At 47.0% G+C, this 27,023-nt stretch overlaps 12 protein-coding genes across 12 annotated transcripts; 6 read left to right on the forward strand and 6 right to left on the reverse strand.

Annotated features, from left to right (window-relative positions):
• Positions 1 to 47: 47 nt before the first annotated feature.
• On the forward strand, positions 48 to 1,544 carry F5891DRAFT_1234617 (phosphoribosyl pyrophosphokinase; the record flags this gene model as incomplete). Its single annotated transcript, XM_041369616.1, has 6 exons — positions 48 to 81; positions 144 to 183; positions 234 to 543; positions 639 to 686; positions 822 to 916; positions 969 to 1,544. The coding sequence occupies 6 exons, from the start codon at positions 48 to 50 to the stop codon at positions 1,393 to 1,395; spliced, it is 954 nt and encodes a 317-aa protein (XP_041224797.1). The 3' UTR covers positions 1,396 to 1,544.
• An 805-nt stretch (positions 1,545 to 2,349) lies between these two features.
• Positions 2,350 to 6,282, forward strand: F5891DRAFT_1164726 (Pkinase-domain-containing protein). Its single transcript, XM_041365365.1, has 5 exons — positions 2,350 to 2,824; positions 2,885 to 3,114; positions 3,166 to 3,846; positions 3,901 to 5,757; positions 5,813 to 6,282. Exons 1-5 carry the CDS (start codon positions 2,578 to 2,580, stop codon positions 5,948 to 5,950), a joined length of 3,153 nt encoding a protein of 1,050 aa, XP_041224798.1. The 5' UTR covers positions 2,350 to 2,577; the 3' UTR covers positions 5,951 to 6,282.
• On the reverse strand, positions 6,283 to 7,086 carry F5891DRAFT_1040204 (ubiquinone oxidoreductase 20 kd subunit). The gene is made up of 5 exons (XM_041361999.1): positions 6,701 to 7,086; positions 6,606 to 6,646; positions 6,529 to 6,554; positions 6,492 to 6,496; positions 6,283 to 6,408 (listed from the first exon to the last, which is right to left on the reverse strand). The coding sequence occupies exons 1-5, from the start codon at positions 7,014 to 7,016 to the stop codon at positions 6,371 to 6,373; spliced, it is 426 nt and encodes a 141-aa protein (XP_041224799.1). The 5' UTR covers positions 7,017 to 7,086; the 3' UTR covers positions 6,283 to 6,370.
• Positions 7,068 to 10,411, reverse strand: F5891DRAFT_1040209 (P-loop containing nucleoside triphosphate hydrolase protein). Its single transcript, XM_041362000.1, has 9 exons — positions 10,167 to 10,411; positions 10,079 to 10,117; positions 9,991 to 10,054; positions 9,525 to 9,940; positions 8,855 to 9,472; positions 8,531 to 8,806; positions 8,092 to 8,476; positions 7,601 to 8,038; positions 7,068 to 7,544 (listed from the first exon to the last, which is right to left on the reverse strand). Exons 1-9 carry the CDS (start codon positions 10,250 to 10,252, stop codon positions 7,173 to 7,175), a joined length of 2,694 nt encoding a protein of 897 aa, XP_041224800.1. The 5' UTR covers positions 10,253 to 10,411; the 3' UTR covers positions 7,068 to 7,172.
• A 125-nt stretch (positions 10,412 to 10,536) lies between these two features.
• F5891DRAFT_954421 (WD40-repeat-containing domain protein) lies at positions 10,537 to 11,935 on the forward strand (the record flags this gene model as incomplete). The annotated part of the gene is made up of 6 exons (XM_041375256.1): positions 10,537 to 10,763; positions 10,817 to 10,864; positions 10,923 to 11,010; positions 11,061 to 11,152; positions 11,205 to 11,552; positions 11,605 to 11,935. 6 exons carry the CDS (start codon positions 10,537 to 10,539, stop codon positions 11,933 to 11,935), a joined length of 1,134 nt encoding a protein of 377 aa, XP_041224801.1.
• A 172-nt stretch (positions 11,936 to 12,107) lies between these two features.
• On the reverse strand, positions 12,108 to 14,331 carry F5891DRAFT_1040234 (uncharacterized protein). The gene is made up of 5 exons (XM_041362001.1): positions 13,443 to 14,331; positions 13,347 to 13,379; positions 13,272 to 13,295; positions 12,846 to 13,203; positions 12,108 to 12,793 (listed from the first exon to the last, which is right to left on the reverse strand). Exons 1-5 carry the CDS (start codon positions 14,258 to 14,260, stop codon positions 12,155 to 12,157), a joined length of 1,872 nt encoding a protein of 623 aa, XP_041224802.1. The 5' UTR covers positions 14,261 to 14,331; the 3' UTR covers positions 12,108 to 12,154.
• A 172-nt stretch (positions 14,332 to 14,503) lies between these two features.
• On the reverse strand, positions 14,504 to 15,921 carry F5891DRAFT_954128 (uncharacterized protein; the record flags this gene model as incomplete). The annotated part of the gene is made up of 3 exons (XM_041375236.1): positions 14,504 to 14,686; positions 14,737 to 15,466; positions 15,521 to 15,921. 3 exons carry the CDS (start codon positions 15,919 to 15,921, stop codon positions 14,504 to 14,506), a joined length of 1,314 nt encoding a protein of 437 aa, XP_041224803.1.
• Positions 15,922 to 16,098: 177 nt separating this feature from the next.
• F5891DRAFT_1040240 (uncharacterized protein) lies at positions 16,099 to 17,024 on the forward strand. The gene is made up of 3 exons (XM_041362002.1): positions 16,099 to 16,502; positions 16,547 to 16,775; positions 16,829 to 17,024. The coding sequence occupies exons 1-3, from the start codon at positions 16,137 to 16,139 to the stop codon at positions 16,966 to 16,968; spliced, it is 735 nt and encodes a 244-aa protein (XP_041224804.1). The 5' UTR covers positions 16,099 to 16,136; the 3' UTR covers positions 16,969 to 17,024.
• A 957-nt stretch (positions 17,025 to 17,981) lies between these two features.
• F5891DRAFT_1129161 (uncharacterized protein) lies at positions 17,982 to 19,397 on the reverse strand (the record flags this gene model as incomplete). The annotated part of the gene is made up of 9 exons (XM_041364363.1): positions 17,982 to 18,057; positions 18,152 to 18,297; positions 18,350 to 18,478; positions 18,610 to 18,664; positions 18,713 to 18,878; positions 18,903 to 18,906; positions 18,954 to 19,062; positions 19,118 to 19,261; positions 19,312 to 19,397. The coding sequence occupies 9 exons, from the start codon at positions 19,395 to 19,397 to the stop codon at positions 17,982 to 17,984; spliced, it is 915 nt and encodes a 304-aa protein (XP_041224805.1).
• A 469-nt stretch (positions 19,398 to 19,866) lies between these two features.
• On the reverse strand, positions 19,867 to 20,843 carry F5891DRAFT_1040244 (uncharacterized protein). Its single transcript, XM_041362003.1, has 5 exons — positions 20,712 to 20,843; positions 20,578 to 20,687; positions 20,408 to 20,528; positions 20,109 to 20,353; positions 19,867 to 20,052 (listed from the first exon to the last, which is right to left on the reverse strand). Exons 1-5 carry the CDS (start codon positions 20,723 to 20,725, stop codon positions 19,928 to 19,930), a joined length of 615 nt encoding a protein of 204 aa, XP_041224806.1. The 5' UTR covers positions 20,726 to 20,843; the 3' UTR covers positions 19,867 to 19,927.
• Positions 20,844 to 21,907: 1,064 nt separating this feature from the next.
• F5891DRAFT_1190035 (uncharacterized protein) lies at positions 21,908 to 23,535 on the forward strand (the record flags this gene model as incomplete). Its single annotated transcript, XM_041367239.1, has 5 exons — positions 21,908 to 21,995; positions 22,062 to 22,435; positions 22,488 to 22,758; positions 22,805 to 23,142; positions 23,197 to 23,535. 5 exons carry the CDS (start codon positions 21,908 to 21,910, stop codon positions 23,533 to 23,535), a joined length of 1,410 nt encoding a protein of 469 aa, XP_041224807.1.
• A 1,578-nt stretch (positions 23,536 to 25,113) lies between these two features.
• Positions 25,114 to 25,968, forward strand: F5891DRAFT_1190036 (uncharacterized protein; the record flags this gene model as incomplete). The annotated part of the gene is made up of 3 exons (XM_041367240.1): positions 25,114 to 25,202; positions 25,254 to 25,579; positions 25,628 to 25,968. The coding sequence occupies 3 exons, from the start codon at positions 25,114 to 25,116 to the stop codon at positions 25,966 to 25,968; spliced, it is 756 nt and encodes a 251-aa protein (XP_041224808.1).
• Between the last annotated feature and the right edge of the window lie 1,055 nt (positions 25,969 to 27,023).

Raw genomic sequence — 27,023 nt, forward strand, 5'->3', positions numbered from 1 at the left:
CTTCTTACAATCCATGGATATATCTCTCTTGTACTTAAATTAATATCATGTTGAACGGAACTGGAGTCAAAATCTTCACTGGTTCGTCTTTAGATTCTGACTTTTTGCGACCTTCTCTTACGGAGTGACACTTACCCTGACAGGCACCAGCCATCCCGAGCTGGCGGAGATCATTGCTCGACGGTAAATACAAATGAACTCGCGAGCGCGCTGTTCACCCATGCACTCTCTAGCCTTGGTCTACCTCTTGCGAAAGCTGATGTAACCAAGAGCGGCATTGGCGAGACGAGCGTCCGCATCGCAGAGAGCGTTCGCGAGAACGATGTGTACATTATCAATACTGGATGCGGAGCAGTCAACACATCCCTCATGGAGCTTTGTATCATGATCCATGCCTGCAAGATTGCAAGTGCTAAACGCATAACGGCTGTCGTTCCTCTTTTCCCATACGCACGACAAGATAAGAAGGACAAGAGCCGCGCCCCAATCACGGCGAAACTCGTAGCAAACATGATACAAAAAGCAGGTTGTGATCACGTCATTGTAAGTATCTATCCAAGGAACATCGGGGCACCGTTCCGGTGTTTGCGGGTGCTCTGTCAACCCAATGCGTCGATGCGCTGACAACTTGGATATAGACCATGGACCTTCATGCATCACAAATTCAAGGATTCTTTGATGTGCCAGTGGATAAGTAAGTCTAACGTTTGATCCTGTTTCCAAGCGTGGTCACTCATATTCGTCCATTTTTGTCGTGCACAGCGTAAGTGCTGTGGCATTTTATAGATTGGGCAATAATTTGACACGTGTGCCCATTCCAGCTTTTCGCCGAGCCATCATCAATCCTGTACATACGCACCCATTTTGATCTTCAAAATGTCGTAATCGTTTCCCCCGATGCGGGCGGCGCCAAGAGGTGACAACTTACTGATAGGAGATTTATGACAACTCTCATCATTATATCTCAGGGCTACGTCCATCGCAGATCGCCTGGGCGTCGATTTTGCTCTTTTTCACAAAGAGCGCAAAAAGGCCAACTCCGTATCGCGCATGGTTCTCGTTGGGCATGTCAAGGACAAAGTTGCCATCCTCATCGATGATATGGCCGACACTTCCGGAACGCTGTGTCTCGCCGCGCATCATCTCACCGAAGCAGGTGTTGCCAAGGTTTACGCAATCGTGACACATGGAATATTGAGCGGCAATGCTCTAGAAAATATTGAGAAGAGCGTGTTGGAGAAACTGATCGTGACCAATACGTTACCTCAGAAGGAGAACCAGGCAAAGTGTTCCAAGATCGAAGTCATTGACATCGGACCTGTCCTCGGGGAGGTTATCCGGCGAAGCCACTATGGGGAGAGCGTGTCGAAGCTCTTCCATGAGGTTCCGTACTAGAAGAGAGGATATTATTATACGAGTGTATTTGCATCCGATCTGCGAGAAGGATATATACATATGTAGTAGAGGATAGACTTGTGTCTAGACTTGGCCATGGTACTCGGATCAATATCAGAGCATCAGATGAAAAAGCATGTCAAATATCAAGTATCCCGCCAATTATAGGTGACCTTGCTGTAAGATCAAATTCGTGAGACAAAGTTTTTAAACCAAACTCAATCTATCACGCGCACGGTTAGCAAGTGAGTTTATGACGATATGACAGAAGATTCGAATTCCAAATTAAGAGGTGAAAAGTGTGAGATCCTATCGCGGGTCGTCGCTTATTACAAGGGTTGAAGCGGAAGGACCATTCTTCTAAGGGGCGTCGCCGGAATGAAGTTTGGGCTGCGCACAAGGCAGTGACTGCCACTGGCGGATATATCACTAGATGCGGCTGCATCATCATCGATCATGGGCAGGATGAAGAAAGAGAGGCCAACCGGTTGCTGAGAGATAATTAAGGTGCCGTTGGGGTGTCACAAAAAATTGCCACGGTGTGGTTCTGAGAAGTTCTGGACTACATAACGAGAAGGTGATTGCGTAGGGTCTAAGGGTAGCCGGCTAGACAGCCTCGGTGGTACGCAGGATGGAGGAGAACGGGACCGAATATTTGGGCAACATAATGAGATCCGGTTGAACCCGGGAAAAGCTGGGAAAGACATGTGTTAGGGAGGACTGAGACGGAGTGAGACTCACAGAAAATTCCTGGGGCTATACCACTATACAATTAAAAGTTTTTGGCGTGAGTATGAAATTATTGAACGTACCGGTTGTATAATCTCACAGGATGAAATTGATGTACTCACCATCAACGTCGAGAGAGAGGGAGAGAGAGCTATTGAGTTCGGTTGTTGTAGCACAGCTTTAGTAGTGTTCCCTAGTCTGGCGATGAAGATGCTTCTTTCGACTAAACCTCCTCGCTTTACCTTTTCCGCTCTCTTGTCTTCAACACTTGTCGGTTTTTTCGAGTTCGTCGTAGTCGTAGTCCTCGTCTAGCTAATTGCGAGCATTCGGTACATTTCTTATCATCACTTATTATCTCTTTCGTCGTATGTTCCCTTAGCCTCAGCATCCGTGCTGGCCCTCTCGTTAAATTCTCCTTCCCACTTTCCATCGCCAGGCAATGCTCTGCGTATCATGTTCACATCCTCGAATCATGCCCACCAGAGCAATGGTCACTCAAATACACACTACGACTCGCACAACAATAACCAGACAAATGGACATACCATCCACCAGACAAATGGTCACTTTCACCCACCACCACCTTCCCAATCCCACAAATCGGCAGCTTCATCTCAGCCAAAGGAGACAGTTTCTGTCATTGGTATACCCTCTGTTTCTATACAGAATGGAAAACTCCAAGTCGGAGACTCTCGTTCCAGTCAGTCTTGAGTATCTCAATCTCTTTCCTTGTCTCTCATGTTCGCAATTTGATATAAAGGTTCACATCGCTCTTATACACCAATCAAGACCCTGGGCGACGGTTCTTTCGGAACAGTCTTGTTGTGTGATTGGCATGGGACGCTACCGCCCAATACACCACTTTCTCCTATGCAATGCGGTGGCGGCGCTAGACCAGAATGGGCTGGAAAGCGTCTTGTCGCCGTCAAGAGGATGAAAAAGAAGTGGGAAGGGGGTTGGGACGAATGTAAAAAGCTAAAGGAACTCGAAGTATGTCAATTAACTTCTATTCACCACTCCCATTCTCACCAACCCTTTCAGTCATTACGCGCAATACCATTTCACCCTTGCATCATTCCACTCTATGATTTTTTTCTCCTCCCTGATACTAAGGAGCTCTATTTCGTCTTCGAGTCCATGGAAGGGAATTTATATCATCTAATAAAGGCGAGAAAAGGCCGTACCCTTGCTGGCGGCCTAGTCGCTTCTATTTTTCGCCAGATCGTCTCGGGTTTACACCACATTCATTCTTCAGGTTATTTCCATCGTGATATGAAGCCCGAGAATGTTCTCGTTACGACAACGGGTCTCTTCGAATATCGTTCACTATCCCCGGTAGCCCCTCCAAATGCACCTACGGAGAAGGATGTTGTCGCGATCATCAAGCTAGCCGATTTTGGGCTTGCGAGGGAGACACTCAGTTCACCGCCGTACACGGAATACGTCTCAACTCGTTGGTATCGAGCCCCGGAGGTGTTGCTTCTCAGTCGAGATTACTCGAATCCAGTGGATATGTGGGCCCTTGGTACGATCATGGCTGAGTTAGTCAACCTTCGACCATTATTTCCAGGATCCGGTCAAATAGACCAAATACATCGCATATGCGAGGTTCTCGGGGATCCTGCAGACCATGGAACGGATCTCCGCGGTAGATCCCTTGGTGGTGGCAAATGGAGCAGGGGACTCAAGATGGCGAAACAATTTAATTTCGCTTTTCCAAAGGTTGGTTGCTGCAATATTATGTACGTATTGAATATTGTTGACATGTCGTGTCAGAGCACTCCTCGGGACTTCTCTTCCTATTTCGACCGTAGTGTCCCTCGCAAACTTATTGATTGTATATCAGACTTACTGAAGTATGATCCTGATAGTCGTCTCACGAGTCGACAGTGTCTCGAACACCCATACCTTATTGAGGCTCTACCAGGGAATGGTCCCCCGATGCCTCCTGCTCTTCACACACAGACTCTGCCACCAACGCCATCGAGATCTGTCTCGAATGGCATATATCACATCACTCCCTCTGCTTCACCACGCAGCATTCCTCCATCACATTCACATAACTCCGCCCCGAAATCACCCTACCATCAACCCCCAAGCCTGCACCCGTCACATATCCCCGATGCTTCCTCCTCCCATCGCTCTGCATTCGTCCCCTCCTTTGTCACGTCAACTATTCACACACCTACCTCACATAAAACACCCGAATATGTCGTTGATCCACGCATACATTCGCATTCGCATTACTCGGACATTCCAGAAGAAGTACGCGCTCAAGGGGGCGCTTCCTCATGGGCTAGTCACGCACGGAGTGACTCCGATCAGATGGAGGTATCCTCTCCACAGGCAGAGCCCCTTCTCGATGCTTACCACGCGGGCTACCCGATGGAAGTACAATCTTCACCGATGGTACCGGAGTATCAGACTCGTCCCCGCGTTGAACCTGACCATCCGATGCCTGCCCATGATGCTACCCAATCGCCGAGCATCAAACTCAGCAGCAAGCTACACTTCAGCCTTGGCAAGAAGCCCTCTAAATGGGGTCTTTCCATGTTTGGACACGGAGAGAAGGTCCATCAGCAACTTCCTCCCGTCGACGAAGTACCGGGTGCGTCTTCCAACTCGACGCCGTCGCTCAAGCGTACGCAATCTACCAGCTCGGATAGTCCATCATTGGCAGAGTTACAACCTATGAACGGTTCAGCTCGTAAGAATGCCAAAGCTATCAAGAAAGAGGCCGAACGACAATTACGCGAAGCGGAAAAGCAGCGCCGCGCAATGGCAGAACGGACCCAGAGGGAGCAGGCTCGTGCAGTCATGCAGAAACGCAGCCAGATGTACATGCAAACTACTTCGCGGAACGAGTTGGAGTGGATGTGGCAAACACATGCCAGTTTGCTCAATTCCCATCAGCGAGGAACGCCCTACGATGAGATGGAGAAGAGCAAGGTATCTGCTTCTGGTCCTATTCGACAGAAGGAGACCCAAGGAAGTGCAAAGGTATCATCGCCGACGTTGAACGCTGCTTCAGGTCGATATATTAACCCTATCGATGGGACGCTGGCTCCTAACGACCGATGGGGGTTACGAGATGAACGTTTGACGAAAGTTCGACGAAGAGGCTTTGATGACGACCATTCCATGTCTTCATCAGACGTTCACAGCTTAAGCCGAATGTCCGCCATCTCGTTCGCTACAGTCGACAGCGACCCTGGCCCATCACGGACGCGAAGGCCAACGCTGTATGGGATCAACCGAATGACATCCGCTTCCTCACTACGCACAGGCACGACGTCCTTTGATGATTTCCCCACTTCTGCTCGGTCATCGAACTCTATCTCTCTGGACCACCAGTTCAATGACTTCTGCATACGTGCCTCTGTTGACACTACATCTTCTGCATCGGGAGCTTCCTCACCTCCACCTCTAAATCTCCTTTCCCTATCACCATCACCACGGCCGTGGATCCGTACCGATTCTTCCAGTCCACAACACTCATCATACATGGTTCCTCCGATGATACGATATCCTTCGTCTTCTCATAAGTCATATGAATGTAACGGGCAGTTGTATGGTCACCCTCCAAGTCCAGGGATAGATCCTCAATCTGTCATAAATCCGATATTCAAAGTGGTAAGTAAGCAAAGCTCTAGTTCTACATCTTAAGTAGAGCTGACTTCCATCTTAGACTCCATTACCAACATCGCCCAGTGATCATTTATCATCACCACATTCTCTCCCCCCATTTTCTCAACTGGAGGCAGTTGCAGAAGGGGAATACCCACCATTATCGCCCATGTCCTTCCATTCGCCGGAAGATGACTGATGCCGGTGGCATCACCACTCTCCTTTTGGTTTTATTTATCAGGTCTTGTGAGGTTAGGAACGTTCAACCGGTGGACATATAAACCATTCATTGCTACATCTGTTCGTTCTTACCGCCCGGCGCCCTCTAAACCGTATCTCACCGAACCCAGGAGGTTGATCGGGCATATCGCCCGGATTCACTGTGACTCTAGTATTCCTCCTGGTTTATCTTACCATACTTACCCCATTCTAGTAGCATATTTACTCTGGTTGGGCGTTGTAGAGCGCCGCTGTACTTTTACCCATATTTGCAATAGGCGGCAATCAGAAACATGCAAAGCATTGTTTAACACGGGATGAAATATTTAATCTAGTCATATGCCAGGCGCTGGTGGACAGCCCGTGCTAATTATATAGCTTGACAACCTGCGCATTCTACTTAGTGGTCATGCGGAGCTTGTTCAAAGCGGAGGCCGCTGGAAGTCGTATGTGAGTTCGAAGTCCGGCCAGAAAAAATAGTCACATACCAGTAGCTAAAGGTAAAGTACAACAAATTTGTTAGTAGTGACAATCAAGCCAACCCATGACAATACTTACCCGCATGGCCGAGCACCAGGTTTGTCCTGCAAAAGAATGTCAATTATAAAACAGCGTCCAGAAGTATCAACACAAACCAGGTTGATGAATATCTTGGGATGGCCAAGAGGTCCTCCTCCTGCAACAAATTGTCGCACCGACGCTCAAGTTGAGAAGAAAAAGTATTACGGACCACCATCACAAACAGCTTTCCGCCCATGCACAACACGGATAGGTTCATTGTTAATCATCTCCATTGCGCTCAATGGGTTGGGCTGGAGTTCGAGAACAGTCTGCTCAAAACGTGGACCTGACTGGGCGACCGCGCGAGGTCTCTGGCTGGTTGTCCATGTCGTTGGATAATTGGGTGCTTGGTTCGCGACGGGTGATGGAGAAGCGGGTATAGGTGTTACATGGTTTGCGGAAGAAGAAGAAAAGCGGCTTAGCACCTTCAGCTGAGAGGCGCGATGTATCAGACGACGGCTAAGCATGGTCACGGTTGCGGACATCGAGACCGCGGTCGAACCCGAAAGCGAGAAATCTCGCAAGAATTTCGCCAAGAAAGGAAAATCTTCATATTCCTCCTAACTACGCTACAGTACTAGCCCGTCGTGCATATTATGATACAGTGCTTGGGTACTATAATACAGAAGTGCACACGTTCCTTAATCCATTTCTTCTATTTCAATGTCATTATCTTCATTCCAATCTTCATCCATTGCATCAACATCGGCCTGGCCTTCATGATTGGGTACGACAACAAGTTTGTTGCGGGGGGCGTCGAACCGAATATTCACAGTCTCCCCATCGCGAATGCGGTCAGAAAGTAGCATCACCGACAAGGGATTCAGGAGATCGCTCTGGATGGCGCGGTTAAGCGGTCTTGCTCCGTATGTCGTCGAGTACCCGATGGACACTAAGTATCTTTTTGACTCGTTATCAATGTCGAGTACTATTTTCTTCTCGGCTAGACGGTCTTGGACCTCCTTGAGCCTCAAGTCTACGATCTTGAGCATACTGCTTCTGGAAAGTGCACGCTATATCATAGTGTAAGAAATTTAGAACCTAAAATGCATGCTATGCGGTGACTTACAAAGACGACAATCTCATCTATACGGTTGATGAACTCGGGTGGGAAGTGGCCCATTATTGCCCCCATGACTAGCTGCTTGGTCTGCGGAGTTACTGGACCCTGACCTACGTCGTTCAAGTATGCAGCACCGAGATTTGACGTCATGATGATAACGGTATTCCGGAAGTCGACAACGCGGCCCTGGCCATCAGTGAGTCGGCCATCGTCGAGAACTTGGAGGAAGAGTGTGACGAATTCTCGCGAAGCCTTCTCAATCTCGTCGATGAGGACGATGGAATAGGGTTTGCGCCTAACATATTCGGTGAGTTGTCCTCCGGCGTCATGACCAACATAGCCAGGTGGGGCGCCGATAAGACGTGCGATAGAATGCTTCTCAGAATATTCAGAACCATCGATGCGAATCATAGCATCAGGGGTGTCAAAGAGAATGGTAGCGAGCTGCGAAGGTTTCGGTCGGTGACCGTAGTTATGACGGAGTTACATCAACTTACCGTCTTACTGAGCAACGTTTTTCCTGTGCCAGAAGGACCGGCCATCAAAAAGCTGGCAATAGGCCGCTGAGCATTAGCCAGTCCACTTCTCGAGAGCCGGATAGCGTTGGCGACAGCTTTCACAGGTTCCGGCTGACCAACAACGTAATCGGCAAGGATACGTTCCATGCGAAGGAGTTTCTCCTTTTCGGTTGACATCAAACGTGTGACTGGAATAGCCGTCCACCGTCCGACAATTTCTGCAATCTGTTCAGGAGTGACGGTATCTGTGCCTCCACCAATCTTGGCGTCCTCTTCGAACTTTTTGGCTTGAAGGGCCTCCAGACGATTCTGGAGGTCTGGCAGGGCATAATAGCGAAGGTCAGATGCAGTTGCAAGGTCATATCTAATATGTGCTGTAGTCAGGAGATGCTCGATTAATCCAGAATGGCAAGCGCACCTTCTCTCTGCCTCGTCGGCCTTAGCGCGTAAATTGTCGATCTTCCTCCGCACTTCGTTGATTTCGTCGCCTTTGCGCTTTTCAGCCTCATAGGCAGCCCGAAGCGGTTGTAGTTCGTCATCAACATCGGCAATGGCTTTGCGAGCCACACTCAGACGCTCCTGGCTGGCCTGATCCTTCTCGCGTTCCAAAGCATGAATTTCAACCTCCAGTTCGAGCTTACGACGTTGAAGCTTGTCGATGGATTCAGGTGCTGTCTCTCGGGTAACACGAACACTAGCACAATTCGTTAGGTAGTTTCATAAGGGTATTAAGGAAACATACCTTGCACAAGCTTCGTCGACAAGATCAATGGCGGCATCGGGAAGACGTCTCGAAGTCAGATATCGATGGGCCAGAGTGGCAGCAGAGATCAGGGCACCATCCAAAATTCGAACACCATGATAAACTTCATACTTTTCCCGAATGCCTCTGAGAATGCTAATCGTCTCGGAAACACTAGGTTCGTTCACCAAAACTTGTGCGAATCTCCGTTCCAGAGCAGCGTCTGTCTCGATATACTTCCGATACTCGCTCAGCGTGGTAGCCCCAATACAACGCAGCTTGCCTCTAGCCAGAAGCGGTTTGAAGAGGTTGCCTGCATCCATGCCACCACCTTCGGCACCTCGACCAGCCATGATAAGGTGAAGCTCGTCCACAAATAGAATAATAGATTGGCCGTCCTCGGATGATTTTTCCACTTCGCTCAAAACTGACTTGATGCGTTCCTCATACTCGCCTTTGTACTTCGCACCAGCCATCAACGCACCCATATCAAGCGAAAACAGGCGCCCAATGAGGGTTGCTGGCACGTCCCGGTTAACGATACGCTGAGCAAGACCCTCCGCTATCGATGTCTTTCCAACACCAGGCTCGCCAATGAGCACAGGATTGTTCTTTGTTCTGGACAGGGTAAGTTTAGAGGTGACTACCGACAGAAAAATGTGAATCCTACCTTCTGCAAAGAATACGAATTATCCTACGGATCTCATTATCTCTGCCAATCACAGGGTCGATTTTCCCTTCTTCGGCAAGAGCAGTCAAGTCGACCGCATATTTCTGCAAAGCGTTGAATCCTGCCTCTGCGTTCTTGCTTTCCACTCGACGGTTTCCTCTAGTCTGCTCGGTAGCTGTTTTCAAGGCGGCCTCAGTGAGACCAGCGTCCTTGATGATAGAGGATATCGATGGGTCCTTTAGAAGTGCGAGAATTATATGATCCTGCGCGATGTAGGAGTCGTGCATGGTTTTCTGGAGTGACTGGGCCTCGCGCAAAACCTTCAATGCACTAGCGCTCATGGAGATCTCCTCCGGAGATGGAGATTGTGAGGGCAGTCTGACGATGATCTTCTGAAGTCCACGTTTTACAATGACCTGTCATAGGGGTGAGGTGGCATACCAAGCCGGTACACGCAGACACGTACTGGATCACCACCAGCCTTCTGTATAACAGAAGAAAATAGGGAGCTTGCACCAACATTGGACAGACTAGTTGGTAATCATCTCCCGCACCCTCGTTCAGGAGAGCTGCGGCGATATGTGCAGGGTGAACTTTGGAGAACGAGTAAACAACAAATAATTATCAGTAGAATATGTACACATACCTTGGGCATGAGAATAATCCTTTGCGAGTTGAATGGCAGCCGACAAAGATTGTTGGGTTTTATCTGTGAAGTCGAAGTTCATGGTGAAGGCGAAAAGCGAACTGAGGTTGGTGACGACGACTCCTTGCCTGGGCTACCTTTTTATCAACCTTGCCTAGTTGTAGTATGATCCAGAAGTAGGGAAAGAGTTACACTCCTTTATCGAACATTGCAGAACTTGCTGGTGATATCATCACACGTGGCAATGCAGGCCTAGGTCTTAATGACGCGGTTGTGACGCCGGTATCAACGGGCGCCTAGTTATGTAAGCACCTGTTACACCGTGACACGAATCCAGACTACCGTCTGCACCTACCCTCTTCTCCAATGGTCGCATTGGATACTGTCTGGCCCGCAGATTCGATCGAGTTTTGCCCTCACGAGAGTGCTTCTGATATCTTTGTTTGCGGGACCTATCGATTAGAACAGCCCCTCGCCGATACCCAGGTGCACACAGATGACAATATAGTAGATTTCGAACCTACGGCGAGAAAACAAAGTCAAGTCCGTCGTGGAAAGTGTCTTGTATTGCAAGTGACAGAGGACAGAGGAGTGTAAGTAAGCGAATCGATTCCTGCGAATCACTGGTTCAACGTCTATCATCAAGTTCCCAGATTCAGGAAATCAGTCTTCCAGCTGTCCTCGACCAGAAATGGTGAGATCCGCGTTGTATGCTTGAGTCGTATCAAACGTCGATATCTGCACAATCGTAGGTGTCATACTTCTCGAACAGCCTCTCCAGTACTCGGAATTGCAGACTCGGAAGGGAATGTTACCCTTCACGAGTGGCACAAAGAAGAGGTATGTTTTAATGTATTTCAATCGCATAAATCGTGACTGAGTAATTTTAGCGCCAGCTCAAAGCATTTCAGAGCGTATCCTGTGCAACCTCAGACGTTCTGTGCCTTTCCCTGGACTGGTCTACCCGAAGATACCCCACGAAGTACGCTAGCTCAAGAGACTGCAGGCAATTCTGACCCAGGATTCTGAGACAGCAATCACGGTTCTCTGGTAGTTTCCTTGTCAAATGGATCACTGTGCGTTCTGAATCCTGATTCAACTGGCAACTTGACTATTGTCAACCGGTGGCGCGCGCACGATTACGAACCTTGGATTGCTGCTTGGAACTATTGGGATACATCCATCATTTATTCGGGTGGAGACGACCTAACCATGAAGGGCTGGGATGTCCGACAGAATTTTATCCAGCCCATCTTTACAAATAAGCGGCATGTAATTATCTCCACATGTTCTGTTTGTTTCTCATACCCTCGAAGATTTAACGCAGGTGTCACAACTATTCAGAGCCATCCACACATCGAATATCTCATAGCCGTCGGAAGGTGCGTAATTTTTCTTTGCTATCAACATCACGGCTTTTGAAATCGCGCACAGCTACGATAATAGCGTTTGTATTTTTGACACTCGGAAGCCGCTGGTACCGCTCGTTCAAGGAGATGTCGGAGGGGGTGCGTGGCGTGTCAAGTGGCATCCGTCGCCCAGTCGTAAGGAGGATCTCCTCGTTGCAAGTATGCACGACGGTTTCAAGGTGGCGAGGGCCCACAACGGAGAACATGCAACGTGGGAAGTTGTGAAGCGGTTTGATGATCACAGGTCGCTAGCATACGGCGTAGACTGGTCATTTGCCCCTCCAGGTGTAGATGGGGAAACATTGATCGGGAGTTGCTCATTCTACGATCACATGTTACACCTTTGGAGCAGCTAGTTAGCAAAATGTAAGTGAGATAATCGGAGATGCGTAAGGATATTGACTGGAAATGTTTTTATGGGGTAATCAGGAGTATATCTGGGCGAAGATCGTAAAGTACGCGGGAAAAAGGGCGTGATCTAGATCGAAGATTGGTAGTGACATGAGCAAACTCTCCCAAAATACTCCAGTCCCAGAGTCGAATTGCCGCGGATTAAGTTGGTATTGTGGAACGTCTTACAAACGATCGACGCTTTGCGTGGAGATTGAGTTGGAGGACGGAGAGATAGGCGTCTGAGGACAAGTCTCAATCTGTTCTTTACGTTTCTTCCAGAACTCAGCATTTGACCCTTTCATGACAAAAGCTAGGGTCCATCGCGACAGACCTCTCAGAGATTCTGGTTCATGGACTGCAAGAGTGAGCAGTGAAGCCAGCGACAGAACAAATACGATTCTGTTGCATTCCATCAGCATCACAAGGAAAATGCTCTTTAAGAATACTAACCGCTCAGCTAGCCTCGCACCAGCATGATTACCTGCAGTCCACTTGGCCGGTAAAAATGCTTTAACGGCTCTGGGCAACACATATAACGCCATCTCTCCCCTTCTCCGCGTGTTTTCAATGAGTATACTCCAACCGCACGTTAGTGATCCCACGAGAATACTACCGTATGGCCCATCCCACACGTCATGAGGGATCCATGGAAACAGCTTTGCCAGCACTAAGGTACGTGTGAGACAGGCAGCGAAGAAATATGACGACAGGAAAGTGGAGAGGAATGTCGCACTGCGGATCGCAGCCAGGAGAGCGGGAATGGCGCGATGACGCTGGAAGATGGAGCTAGGGCGAGTAAAAAGGAGAGGGAGAAAGTGAACCTTCAAAGACGATTAGCGGTGCAATGCAGTGCACTCCAGGCCATACACTTACAGGCAGGTATAGAGCCATAGCCTCAATGAACGCCAAGGAAAATCTCACGCCAACATTTGCTAAACAGCTGTTGTCGAGACCCCACCGCGTTGTAACACGGGAATGCAGGAGCTCGCAGGGCAATCCGCCCACACCACCCCGGCCAGGCACGCCAAGCGCCTTCCAGACCATATCTGCACCTGTACCACATGCAGGCAAGACATGTGGATTGCCCCAAGATGAAGGGTATCCGCGGTCCTTGGCATAAGACATCAAGAGGTGAGAATGGGAGGAACTGTGCCCATAGACCCATTCTTTAGAACGCATAACACGCAAGGCGTCCAACAGCCGTTTGTCTAGGTTGGCTAGGGATGATATCCTGATAAGTGATTGATCATAAAACGATGAGCGAGAGCTTCCCGACATAATGATTGAATGATATCTAACCATTTCACGTAAGAAGGGGGAAGTCTGTAAAAAATGGATTTAGACATTAATCTATTTTGTTTTATTGCTAAGCACCTATGTGGCTGGTAGAAGAAACACCACATGATTCTGATGTTGCACAAAGGTTTGAATATATATATGTTGACATAAAGAATGCTACATATCACGCACCTAGCACTGCAGGCCCAAAATACAACGGCATCCAGCCATACAGCTATACTTCGATGATATTTCTTGGTTTTCCCATCGCCTTCAGCAGGCAGTAGTAAATCAGTAGATGGTCCAACTGGCTTCGATCGATTTGCAGAAATGTTGAATAGGTCAGCTCTCCGGGCTGATGGCACGAATAAGAAATGCTGCATGATTGCGTCGGTTGCACGACAGAAAAAGAGGAGCGTTAATCCAACGGTTGAGAATGGTTGACGCGACCCTGCTTTGGATAGTCGAGTCCTTTGGAGCAAGAACAGCGCGATTGTCGAGGACAAGATATTTGACAGGAACGCTTTCTGAGAGGGCGTTGAGTTGGACATGCCTGAGCATGCCTGAGCTGCAAGCGATAGGGCTGTTGCGCGTCGTTGGAATGTGGAAGCCATCACTGGCTGTTGTCGAACTTCTGGATCGTCTTGTTTATCGACATTGTGGACACGTATCGCTTCCAAGAGGTGCCTCAATGCAATTCCACCACAAATGGCTACTGTGATGGCGAACGGAAATCCTGTAAGGCCCACTTCGCGCCTCAACACGCGCCTGAATGAACCCAAACGAGTTTCCAGACTGGATGAACGATTGACGAGGGTAAGAGCAACTGGAAGTAGTGCAGGACCAAGAGAGAGAGATAGGCTGAGAGAATATGTACGAAGGGCGACCTTCACCGGATGACTTGGGTCATCTGACCAGAGATTCTTCGGATTGATATTTCTCCATGATGTCTTACTATGATCCGAATCTGGTTCAGTAGGCTCAATGACCCGAGGAGACGGCGCTGACATGAAAGCGCTGTAGAAGGACTCGGGTTTGAAAACGACGGGTGTTGCACTCACATGCAACTTCACTGCTGTACAGTATTTACATATATTACGATTAGCATAACGATATGATCTGTATGGTGATCTCCGTGGAAGTCACGCCACTCTCGCGGGTAACTCTGTAACAACCTCAATATAATTTACCACGACATCCTCATCAGAGAGCTCTTCCTTCTAGTCCTTGGCCCCGACCCAACTCGATTCTGTTTAATCATCCTTATCGAATACTTTGCCTAAGCCCTTCGAGTAGCTCCAGAAGTCAACCTCGGTGGAAGAGAACCCGTCTCCAAGACTTCGCACTAATTCATGAGCCAGACCGGCACGTTTGACAAGATCGATGAACTGGGCTCTTGAATCTGGGAAGACAAACAACCGGAGTACTGCATCTCCCTATAAAAGTGATATCAAACGATGATACACTTGTCAATGGAAATGCATACGTGGCTCTGGAGAAGTGCTCCCAAGTATTCTAGAGGTGGAGTTTGGATGTCCGAGCCATCATTTTCCAACCTCATCGGTAGAGAAAATTTAGATTCAGGAAGCTTCCCTTTGTCCCCCGGATGGTTATCGGAAACATCAGAGAGGTATGGCGAAAGCCACATGCGCCAGAGTTCAAGTTTGCGACCATCCCGACCGAGCCTTCGCATCAGTCGATGACAGCGCACCCAGTCTTGTTCACTTCCTTCCCATTCCAGGTTGACCGAGCGAGCGAGCTTGTCAAGCGTGATCTCTGATTGAGGGTAAGCGAGAGAAACAAAGCTTGTATCCAAAGGCTGGTCAGACAGCCTGCTCTTGCTAGTGGAAGGACTTAGACTTCCCTCCGAGTGCGCTATTGCATGCTGTGCCGGACGCATCATCAATCTTACCCATCGTCTTCTCCGTACCCAGGCACCAGTGCTTAGTTTGCCAATCTCTGCGTGCCAGTGTTTCTCCCGGAAAAACCAGTTGTACTCAAAACCGTCGTATTGAACTTCTCCTGAGTCTGTGCGCATGTCAATCATCCATGTTCTGGAAACCCAGCGCCAAGTGCCATCGGGCAGGGGATAATTGGAAAGAGAGATATTGGGTTGTCGGGATTGTTTCAAAGAATCGGACGGGGTAGTGAATTGTGGAGGATCGATAGGAAGCAGTGATAGGGGTGAATAATACGGGGACGAGAGTACGGTGAGGCTTGGGATGATAGTTACAGTCTGCCACACATAAGGAGGTGAATGATATACATACCCTCTTTGATTTTCATATACAACAGCCCAACGATAATCGTCCTTATTAATGCCAGGGATATCTGAGATACCTGAGATGTCCAAAGTGATTATGGTAGTATTATCGTTGGTTTGTTCGAGGGCCGGTAGTTGTTCTATGGACTTGTTTGAGCTGTCTGCCTCAGCTTCTGAATCCGCTGGTTGTGGTTTGTGATGCCTAGAGCGGCAACAGGAGAAAAGGTTTGGAAGGAAAGAAAATATACTTAAACGAGTCTTTGGAGCCAACCGACGACGTGCTGGTTCTGCGGCTGAAGGATCATCGAGCGTTAATATTGCCTGAGGAGGAGCAGGCCACTGAGGCCCGGCCGGCGAGCACAAGTCCTGGATTTGGAGCTCAGCGGTAGCGCTAGTACTGCTCGACATTGTGAGGACGAGTGATGATCAAGTTGTCCGAAGGCTCGCCTACTAGCAAGTACTCAGTGTGATATCCTTCACGCTGCACGTGGTGCTGGTGTTCTAGTAGTACTTATAAGTCCTATATATATAAACAATGACGAAATTGTTCCAAAAGGAAATTTCCATGCTCCATGCTATTCATTTCCATCTCTTAGCTTAGTAAACAAGTAACCCTCATCCGAATGTTCCGTCTTTTCCTTGTCCGTGCGGTCGCTGCTGCTCAAGCAACTCATCGACCGTTGGCGTTGTCGAACGGATATTATGCAAGAGCATTCACCGACAAAGCTGATTCATCTTCCTCACGGCATTCCGTGATCACTTCATTAACCAGGACGTGTCCATCATGTGGGACTATTCTTCCAACTGCGTTGCCTGCCTGTCCAAACTGCAATTATATTGCAAGGATCCACGACTCAATATCATACCACGATATACTGGGTCTTCCTTATGAGCCTAACCCGTTTGTGGTGGATGCTGCACTCCTTAAACGCCGTTTCATCGAAGCACAGAGAGTTTCGCACCCAGACGCATGGGCAACTAAGAGTGATGTGAGTGATTCTACGTACAGTACTAGCAAAAATTTATTCAGCAGTTCCAACGAGATATTGCACTTCACGTGTCGAATACGGTGAACGCTGCGTACAAAGCACTGTCGTCACCCTTGCATCGTATAGAATATATTTTGCAGCGGAATGGCCTCATGACTGAAGAAGCAGATCCATTAGAGGATATAGAACTCATTAGCGAAATCATGGAAGTTCGAGAGGAGATTGAAGCTGGGGACATCGAGCGAATTCGCACCTTAGAAGAGGACAATGATAGTGAGTTTTGTCATTTGTGAACGTTTGGCAGGTACTGACACTTGTGGTCACAGACAAAATTAGTGAAGTTGTGAGCGCAGTCACAAAATTTGTAGCTCAAAAGAACTGGCAGGAAACCAAAGTCGCAGCAGTGCGACTGAAATATTTGAATGGAATTGCAGACGCTCTCAAGCAGCGATTAGACAACATGTAATTAGACTATACACCACATCCTTGTTGGCACAAAAATTGGATATTTATATGATCAAACTCGATCTAGCTCCCTGTAAGGTCTGTCTGTCCAGACTCAAAAATGCCTTCGGATAGAGTTCCTGGACCCGGGAGTCCCGCTTCTCTATACACGTGACGTATAGGAGCCAAAGAAAGGTGTCCCCCCGGGCCGGGAAGGCACCTCTTTTTGGGAAGTTGACCCATTAGTTTCGCCGAGCACTATGATGTACCGATATTGGTTATCCATCGTAACGGCGCCTGTGCGCCAATCCCCGACTCCGAATGGACAGTATCATGTAGAAGACATATATTCTCACGAATATTAGAGTACAAATTTCGAGCAAGAATATCAAGAAAAGGTACAATTCATGGATTGGTTATACAAGTGTTGAGCGCAGAACACCAAGTCATGGAGTCTATTCTTCCATGTACTCAAGCTCGTCTCCAACTCCAGCAGAGAAGGACCCTTTTTTGGCTGGCGACTAACCCATTGCCTCTGATGCCTCATCCGTAGCCTTCCTTTTCTCCCTACCATCTTTGATTGAGTTGATGAAGGCAGCCTGCATGTATGTAGATATTGTGTTATATTACCCTATCAAGCTGCTATTTTTTCATCAAGCATATCTGGCTTTAGATAGGCAGCTTCTGATGGGAGAAGCCACCATTGATAACAGTATGTCCAGGCATGATATTGAGTTACATTTCCATATCAAGCTGCTATTTTACCATCAAGCATGTCTGTGGTTATAGAGACAGTCTCTGATGGTGAGACATATAATTGCTGACTAGAAGCTCAGGTCTCACAATGAGTTATCAAGCCACATCAAAATGGCAGTTTTTGATCAAGCATGTCTGGCTTTAGATACGGTGCTGATATTTTGGTCACATATCTTATAATTTCACATAATATCATCTTCACAGATACAGTGCAGCATGCATCAATTAAATAAATAGGGTATACAGACTGTACATATACTATTTATGAGAAACATTCAATTAATTTATGCCAGCAGTAGCTCGCTCTCGAAGAGCGGCACGTCTCTCTCGAATTTTTGCGAGCGCACTGTTTTTACTAATAGTGCACCACAATGACGAAGAATTAGGGAAAATGCGACTGTTCAAAGTGTTAGATTAGAGCATGAATTTTGTGAGATATAATTACGAACCGTGTCCACCATACCATGAGGTCATTTACTTCCTCACTTTCATCAGGATCTTCCAACAGATCCAAAATGCTATGATAGAAGTTTTCGGAGTCGGTCACCGTGTTGGTACATGAAAATACGGACGACAAACTCAACGAAAATAGAACCTTAAAAAAACAAAAATTAGGAGAGGTATGCGGTATCAAATTTGCTACGTACTTGCGTAGCAATATAGGCCAAGGATCCCTTGGTTACAGACTTCATACTATGTAGGTATGCATTGCCAGAGCACGTAGCCTTTGGCTCTTTATCTACTGAGCTTGGGGATGTAAAGATGTGTTTGAAACCCTATGAAAGGGACATTGCCATAAGTAAGATATCGTCAGGAAGAATGAACTTATGAAAATGAGAATATCGCTTCTCAATAAACCCCTCCATGGATCTTCGGGATCATAAGCATAGCCTGTGTATAAGAACACAGGCCATTGATCACCACTGACTGCAGTTTCACCACTCTTGAGCTTTGCCTTGGTTCTGGGTGATGTTAGAGCATTTCCATTATTTTATGATGGAAGGACTTACTCTGCATCCAACCAATCAAGGCCTGTGGGGCAAAGCAACATGCCAGTTACTTCATGATTAAATCCTCGGTCAGACTTTATATTTCGAGAGAGAGGGGGTATGACTACTTGGCCTCTGGGAACAAGCCATTCAAGGACAGTAGATTTGAGGGTTTTAGTATCGTCGCCTCATGCGCCAGAGGCCCCTTTACCCAGCTGCAGTAGAAGTGAGTATAACGACCTTCCATTACTGAATGGCTGACCAATTCTCCTACATGAATAAGATCTTCTTCCTCCCCATTTGTCAGACGATCTAATAGACCAGGATAGGACTCTACTAGCATCATGAATACTATATGTTCTCGTCGAACACTGATTAACAATACTTTAAGTGCTTGCAACATCTGAGCGTTACAATTGTACTCACTCCGCTGGATAGTCCTCTATGGGACAATCAGGCGATTCTTCGAGTCGGAGTACACCTGCTGTTAGAAGGGCAGGATAGTTGCACAATGCAAAGACCGTTCGACCAAAATGTCGTCCATGAAGAATAAGGGGATTCGACGAACTCCTGAATCAAGACAAATCAGGGGATCCATCACTGTTCGAAAGACCACTTACACTTTTTTACGTGGAGCCATATAAAGTGCTGAGCCAGTGCGCTTGCGTGAAGGATCGCCAGAGAGATGGTTCTCATCGCCACTCATACTTGAAATTGAACTAGGTAGCTATCATACAAGTAGTAAAATGTGACACTTTATATATCAATACTTAGCACGCGATGGAGCAGATGAACTGGGCGAGTGCCATTGATATCATAATCAAAAATTGGCCCGCCATCCGAATGCCATCAATATCGTAACTAAAAAAATGCTCCACTGTCTGAGTGCCATTGATGTCATAACGCAAGAAAACACGTCACCTAACATAAGTATCGTAACAATGAAAATTCTTCCACCGAATTTCAGACAAGCCTCAGCCATTCGTCCGAGCGCCATGTAATACTAAAAAAAACCATCATCTTAGCACCATAAACATTGACACTAATTAAAAAAAACTTCCAATGAATTTCAGATGGTCTTCGAAGCGCCATAGATACCGTTATCAGGATGCTGTGAACAGAAACAGCTGCAAGAAAGAGCAGGGGGTCCTGCCAGACCACCGTGGTCTGACTCTAAATCAATTCCACACAAGAGGAACAAAGGACTATGGGAGACTACGGGATACTATACACCATCTATTTGTCTCCACTATGTTTGTCTCCACCCACCCAATTCTTGAGAAATCCCCCAACAACTGTTTTCGCCAACCACCCAACAAGGATCACCACTGTAGTAAAGACAGGATGACAGTCGAGCACGACTGTGAGGAAATCGTTCAGTAAATGCGAATTGTAGAAAATATAGACAAAAACAAACCACAAACTCCAAATCCAGTCGCCATTCCACCCAAAACATTCCTAACGACCCACTCACAATCTACTTTGTCCTCATCCCATATCTCGAGGGCCCGTGTAACAAGAGAGCTGCTGTAGTATGAAGGATCCCAATAGTATGGAGAACCTCCAGGTTTAGACGCTGAAGGGCGCCATATCATGAGCAAGAACAGAAGGAAAAGCTTTGTGAGGGAAGAGTAGAAAATTGCCAGAGGGATAAGCGAGAACCTAGGCTTGCAATTGAGGTATCCATTACTACTAGGAGCAAACTCCGAGACTCACCTGAACTGTTGTCGAACACCTGATATTTCTACTGGCGAGGTACTTCTCCTTGAGCGAATGATATCTAAGAGTGCAAGTACAAAATACGATGCAAACATCACTCCATGAAATGCAAATATTCCTGCACGAGCTATCAGCATAACACTCAATAAAAAAAACAAGCATGGCACCTATAATGCATCCAATGATGATCCGGAGGAAGACAATGTTGGTTTCAACTGTCCACCATGATACATCTGCAGATATCTGAGGATCTAATGACCATGAAAACACTGACAACCTTTAAACAAAAAATAAAGCTGACTGACATGTGCCCATCAAATAACTAAGATAAATGAGCCAGAGTGTACAGTGGGACTCGTGGCCGATGAGTTCACGTACATGCATCGACAGTGATAAGCCCGCAAGCAAGCTTCAAAATCAGCCACCATCTGTCCTACAAGCCTAGTGCTTAGCACCATGGACAATATCATACATGCCAGCGGTTATTCGTGCTTGAATATGTTGTAGATAGATGAGTAAAGAGATAAGGTAAAGAGAAGTCACATACCGGTAACTGGAACACAGCATGACATGGTGGGCAACATGCTGGTGGTTATTCGTGCTTAAATGTGTTGTAAATAAATAGGAAACTAGAACTATGTTGAATGCACAGCAACACAGCATGAGGTGTTGGATGCAATGGCACCCGAAAATGGCAATATTATATATGCATATGAAAATGTACACTCTACAGTACTTAGACAGTTCCGGTTTGTTAAGGTAAACTACATGTTGAAAGTTCGAAAGGAAAGCCATCACTCACCGGACGCGTCAATTATAGTGAATGGCTATATTCAAGCTCAGACAATTACTAAGCGGGTATTCCCGTTTGAGTGCGGACACGTCAATTATATCAAGCTCAGACAATTACTAAGCGGGTATTCCTGGCTGAGTGTGAATGTGTAGTCATTCAGTATATCAACTGTAGCTTCTGCTAATGATGTCTCTTTTTCTGACCCTTATGTTTGACTTGGAGTAAGTATGACTACAGTAGGCAGTAAAGAAGCTTAAAAGTCAGGAGTTCGTGTTATTTTTGGTACATGGTGTGATTCGCACGGGAGTCATGTAGCAGATTAACTAGTGGTCAGTGGTCAGTGGTCACCTAGAGCTCAGAGTATTCACCGCCACGGCATACACAGTGACAATGATCATTTTGTCACTGTACCATTGTGTTACTGTGGCTGCAAGACTTAATGTATTTGCTAAGCGCCTGGTACTACTAGCCACAATTAGTCATTCACTATAAATACTGATCATCTGCATCTGAAGGTCTTCTTTCTCACTACTCCAACACGCATCTACTACTACTAGTAGGAATAGTCAAGTATAGCTTATCTGAGTCCAACAGACTTTGAGTTCATTACAATTAGAATTGTATGTGTTATTTTGCGTTCGCTATCATGATAGATACAAAATTAATCATGTACACTATATAGACTCGGAACTTTGACGCGCAAGATGGAGTCATGGTCCAATTTGAAACGTGCACAGGCGCCGGCATCATCAAATGATGATGAACCTAACTCGAAACGCATGAGAAGTGAAAGTAAGTTGGGGTTTTGCCATACTGCCAATATGGTCACTGATGGATCATACTTAATCAATGATACAGAAAGTCGGGTGGCGCCATCACCACTAGAGGATGAAGGCGCATGGCGCATTCTATTTCAATACCTTACCACTCAGATGACTTACCCTCAGATGGAAGAGGAATTTTCATCTTACCTGGGTGATAGATACTGTGCAGACGACTGGAAGGATGCTCGAGCTGCATTGTTCTCTGCTGACGACTTAAATGATGATGCGACTCCCTTGGCCAATCTTCGGGCCTTGTATGCTAAACATGTAGTACCTCGGTCTTCTTCACCATCGGATATAGTGAGTTCACTGGAAGATTCTTCCTTAGTTGCAATTGCAACAAGGGTGACTGGACACTTGTCAGCCCACACCCACAAGAGTCGTCATCGATCACGTCAACGAGTCAGAGTAAGTAAAATCATAGTTCTGGTAAATACATGATTGACAGGTGTAACTAAAGAATCCCTACATCGACGCCGAGGCAGAGGAGGACTCGACCGAGGAGGAGGAGGAGGAGGAGGAGGAGGAGGTAGATAGTAACTGTTTGGCACGGCCACCGCCCGTTGGTACAAGCTTCTCAGGACCTTCGGCCAAACAGACATTTTTTTCGGCGATCGACAATATCTTTGACAAGGTTAAGACCTCAAAGTTATCGGATATACGTGTTCCTTACAGGGCGGCCTGGTCCCCTGGCACGATTCAAAACAGAATGTACTTGCTCCATGTTCACAGTATGTTTTCTAATTCCCTAGCACTATGTCATTCATCATTTCGCAGGAACTGCAACGGTCTTTATCACCGAACACCTCCGGAAGAAAGGACTTGCTGTTACCATCTCATCCTGGATCCCAGGACAGCTGTACGTGGTGGCAGATAGCCCGAAAACTATCTCGTCATTGCTTCCAGATGCGCATAGATACTCCATTCGAGATTATCTTTGTATCTCGGACGAAGAGCGTGAAGCAGTCGAGCGTGCACGCGCCAAACTTCCGAACCCAGGATGGGTGCGGATCACACACGGCAAGTACAAAGGTGATATAGGCTATGTTTACGATTCTGAGCAGTTGAACGATTTTGTTGTGGTCTTGATCCCTTCACGGGACTTGCCCTATCCCGTGCCTCAGACTTCTGCCGTGTTGTTTCAGTGATCTCGACTTCCGGCCAACAAGACAATATCCGACATTGTTCGTGATGGGGAGGTGATCGGATGCTCGTACAAAGGCGAACAATATTACATGGGGTTGTTACTCAAGAACTTCCATCGGCATGGCCTAGAGATTGTCACCACCCCTCATCCTGATTACATTTGGCTGCATCTGCAATCCAGATGGGACACACGCTTCATCAAGACCGCTGAATTAGCGTTCTCTATGCAATTCCTGCATGTAGGTGATGAGGCGAGGGTTGTCACCGGAGAAATTCATTCAGAGATTGGAAAAGTAGTCTCCACAAACCATGCATTTGGTAGTGTGTGCTTGGAACTCTTGGTCGAAGGATGTCAAAGATAAATGGACTTTCGATTCCGAGATGTAGAACATGTGTTTTGGCTCGGCGACTCGGTTCGAGTTGTAGCGGTGTAGAGACTCGTGCGTCTCATGGTCTGATATGGCGCTTTACACTAGGAAGTACATAGCACGAACTTGTAGCGTCACTCTGTGCACTACCCACAGCTATCTCTATATGACGCGCAGCTTTCCCGCACAACGCGCGCCATGCGCGCACCATTCCTGCGCTTCGCGATGTATACGCGCGCGCGTTCCTGCGCTTGCGCGCCCTATGGCGCCAGCCATCCAGAAGCATCCATCCACTGTCCACCAAGCTCCCTAGTACGTATATTTCCATTTCCTTTATTAGCATAGTTCCACCTTTATTTTTATCATGGATTCTCACTCATATATATCTTTACATACCTACTCGGTAGCGCTTCAGCTCCGCATGACCGCGCTTAGGCGCGCTATATAAGCGCCAGCAGTACATACTATTAGGAAGGGACTTTTACCTCCCAATTACTGGTTATCACTTACTTACTACTTAGCAGAATATAGTAGAAGTCTATTTGTCTATACTTCGCATCTCCCTTCTCTTTTCTTGCATTATATTATCACTTGAGTCTAGTCTTTATCATTTTCCGCATATGCACGCGCGCGTGTTCCCGCGCCTTGCGCGCACCTGCGCTTTCTCGCGCTTCGCTGAAGCGCGTACCTCTAGATCTTGGCTGCACTCGCTTCCCCTTTAGGGTCGAACACACTTGTCTCCTCAAGTAATGCAGGCTAGGCAACGCACGACCTTCAACTATTATAGATACAGCTAGGAGCATTATTTGTTCCTCTCTGTATTGTTGTTTCTACAGCGGGTGCATATTTGGGTTTGGAAGGTTACATCATTCAAATGTCCAGTGATATATTTCACTTTTGTCAAGAGTCAACCAAGGAAGAGGTACGTATGAACATATGATGTTTTGATCCTATCTAACACTTCGTATAGGTCGAAGTTTTCAAGTACTATCTGGATCGTCGTCCCCTGACCCACGTACTGCAAACACAGCAACTTTATGAGCCCCCCCCCCAGAAATTGAATCTCTTGAAATTGGAGATGATGTAGAGGTGCATGGGGGAGAGTATGCAGGCAAATGCGGCAACATCAGTTGGTTTGCTCCTGGAGCAACTTCAGTCCTATATTTACAGTTGGACAACACTCAGATGCTTGCTTCAATGCCAGTGATAATTGAAGTTCTTTCAATATGGGTTCAGCAGATTTGCCTCGCTCCAACAATAAAATACACGAAGGACAAGGGATATAATGTGAGGCCTGGAGACTTCGTGAAAGTCGCTCCTGGGCCCGAGTATCAGACTACAGGGGTCATTCAAAGCATTGACTTTCCAACGGCTCGCTTGACCCTACTGTCTCAGACTGACGAATCACTTGTAAGTTCAGATAAATTTGACTGGAACTCCTCTGACTGGTAACAGATCAACGTTCCTATAAGGTTTGTGGTGAAGATGCATAACACAAGCTTGGATACCTTCAAGGATGCCATCAGCAAAGAAGTGTTCATAATTGGAGGTGAGCAGAAGGGCTACTGAGCTATGCTATACGATATGGGGAGCGAGACTTGCACTGTTGCTGTCCATGGGCAGAAGCGGATATCACTCAAACGCTCTCATGTTGCCACTAGGTGAGCTACGTCTCATGTTTTTCAGTGATCTAATTGCTCATGGTGACTCAGTTATGGAATGCGGCTGAACAGTGCAATACTTGAAAAGCACGACTTGATTTCGTTCTGTGAAATACGGCGAAAATCATATCTAAAGCCACCCCCTCGAAGTGTTACTCCTCCACCCAAGAAAATAGCTCCCTGCTGCTCTATCCCACATCCCAACATGCAGTCTTCCAGCACCCTGGGCAACTGGTCCACTAATACCGAAGATATCGACAGGGCGGTCGACTATTCGTTGGTCGTCAATTCAACTACTTCATCCAAATCAACTTTGGACCCCTGGACTGTCAGTCCAGAAGATAACGAGGCTGGACAGGAGACAATTCAAGACGACGGTGAGTGCTTAATAGAAATATCACAACATTTAACTAATTTCATCATAGGCCCGCTGCCTTGGCTGATGCGGAAGGAATTTTCTTCGACTTTTCTTATGCACCACGCACTGTTGAAAGTCTCGCCAAGCTTTATGGGGGGGAGATTGCACAAACAATTCGTCTCAACAATGTGTCCCGACCCCTTTCGCGGTGTGAATGGACCTGCTGTAGAGACTCATGCCTCTCATGGTGTGATATGGCGCGTTACACTAGGAGTACATAGCACAAACTTGCAGCATCACTCTGTGTGCTATCCACAGATATTCCACTATGAGGCGCAGCTTTCCCGCGCAACGCGCGCCATTCCCGCGCTTCACGATGTATGCGCATGCACGCGTTCCCGCGCTTGAGTGCCCTATAGCGCCAGCCATCCAGAAGCATCCATCCACTGTCCAAGCCCTCTAGTGCGTATATTTCCATTTCTTTTATTAGCATATCATTCCACCTCTATTTTTATAATGGACCCTTACTTATATATATCTTTACATACCTACTCGGTAGCGCTTCGGCTCCGCATGACCGCGCTTAGGCGCGCTATATAAGCGCCAGCAGTACATACTACAAGAGGGAGTTTTTCCACTTACTTTTCACTTACTTTCCCTTTAACTTACTAGTTACCACCCACCATTTTACTTAGCAGAACATAGTAGAAGTCTATTTGTCTACACTTTGCACCTCTCTTCACTTATCTTGTATTATATTATCACTTAAGCTTAGTCTCTCTATCATTTCCACACGTGCGCGCTGTCTTCTTAGATAGATGATCTATAGATAAACACCTATAAAACAAATATCTCCACGGTCAGCGATTCAGACAAATACCAATGACTGATAACGTGGTCGTTCGTGGGTGGCTAGTTGTATACTACCCAAGGTATGTTCAGCTAAGGATACTTCTGCAAGATCAGTAATACGATGGTCAATCCAATCTTTGGACTTGACAGGAAAACAAACAAACAATGGTCAGCCCGACAGTATGGCGATGACCAAAAGAATATACAGGTTTCTTCCTCAAGTTCCCTTTCAACAACAGTGCCTCGTGCCAACTATACTCCAAAAGAAATGGTGCGGAATTACAATGATAAACTCCCTCAGCACAAAACAGGTAGAATCAAAGGTCAAGACTAATCAGATGCTTTATTGTAGAACTCTTAGCTCAATATTGAACCTGCTGTCAAGGAACTCTTCTTTGAGTATTCAAACAGACTCAGGAACGGACGTCCTTGGGTTTACTACCAAGTCCCCTCTTCAACGGCTAAAGCCTAGCAGGCACAGAATATCTTGGCTCAGTATCACTACTCAGATGAGTGAGGTCAAGCTTCACTATCAATTCCTAAAGTCTCCCCACTATGCTACTACTGAGTCTTAGGTGGACGTAGAGACAACACGAATATTTTGGATCAGT

The sequence above is a fragment of the Suillus fuscotomentosus genome, assembly GCF_016647785.1.
Source record: "Suillus fuscotomentosus strain FC203 chromosome Unknown F5891scaffold_34, whole genome shotgun sequence".
Lineage (NCBI taxonomy): Eukaryota > Fungi > Basidiomycota > Agaricomycetes > Boletales > Suillaceae > Suillus > Suillus fuscotomentosus.

Coding starts and splice junctions, on each gene's coding strand:
- F5891DRAFT_1040234 (XM_041362001.1), bottom strand. CDS start 14,260: ATGTCAGCGCCGTCTCCTCGGGTCATTGAGCCTACTGAACCAGATTCG. Junction 13,204..13,271: donor CCCCCTTCTTACGTGAAATG/GTTAGATATCAT, acceptor ATCACTTATCAG/GATATCATCCCTAGCCAACC. Junction 12,794..12,845: donor CTATGGCTCTATACCTGCCT/GTAAGTGTATGG, acceptor TCGTCTTTGAAG/GTTCACTTTCTCCCTCTCCT.
- F5891DRAFT_1040204 (XM_041361999.1), bottom strand. CDS start 7,016: ATGTCCGCAACCGTGACCATGCTTAGCCGTCGTCTGATACATCGCGCC. Junction 6,647..6,700: donor GAAAGCTGTTTGTGATGGTG/GTCCGTAATACT, acceptor AATTTGTTGCAG/GAGGAGGACCTCTTGGCCAT. Junction 6,555..6,605: donor CCAAGATATTCATCAACCTG/GTTTGTGTTGAT, acceptor ATTCTTTTGCAG/GACAAACCTGGTGCTCGGCC.
- F5891DRAFT_1164726 (XM_041365365.1), top strand. CDS start 2,578: ATGTTCACATCCTCGAATCATGCCCACCAGAGCAATGGTCACTCAAAT. Junction 3,115..3,165: donor AAAAGCTAAAGGAACTCGAA/GTATGTCAATTA, acceptor CAACCCTTTCAG/TCATTACGCGCAATACCATT. Junction 5,758..5,812: donor TAAATCCGATATTCAAAGTG/GTAAGTAAGCAA, acceptor CTTCCATCTTAG/ACTCCATTACCAACATCGCC.
- F5891DRAFT_1040240 (XM_041362002.1), top strand. CDS start 16,137: ATGTTCCGTCTTTTCCTTGTCCGTGCGGTCGCTGCTGCTCAAGCAACT. Junction 16,503..16,546: donor CATGGGCAACTAAGAGTGAT/GTGAGTGATTCT, acceptor TTTATTCAGCAG/TTCCAACGAGATATTGCACT. Junction 16,776..16,828: donor CTTAGAAGAGGACAATGATA/GTGAGTTTTGTC, acceptor TTGTGGTCACAG/ACAAAATTAGTGAAGTTGTG.
- F5891DRAFT_1040244 (XM_041362003.1), bottom strand. Junction 20,529..20,577: donor CATCATTGGATGCATTATAG/GTGCCATGCTTG, acceptor TAGCTCGTGCAG/GAATATTTGCATTTCATGGA. Junction 20,053..20,108: donor GACTGGATTTGGAGTTTGTG/GTTTGTTTTTGT, acceptor ATTTCCTCACAG/TCGTGCTCGACTGTCATCCT.
- F5891DRAFT_1040209 (XM_041362000.1), bottom strand. CDS start 10,252: ATGAACTTCGACTTCACAGATAAAACCCAACAATCTTTGTCGGCTGCC. Junction 9,941..9,990: donor AGAAGGCTGGTGGTGATCCA/GTACGTGTCTGC, acceptor CCCCTATGACAG/GTCATTGTAAAACGTGGACT. Junction 7,545..7,600: donor TAGATGAGATTGTCGTCTTT/GTAAGTCACCGC, acceptor ACTATGATATAG/CGTGCACTTTCCAGAAGCAG.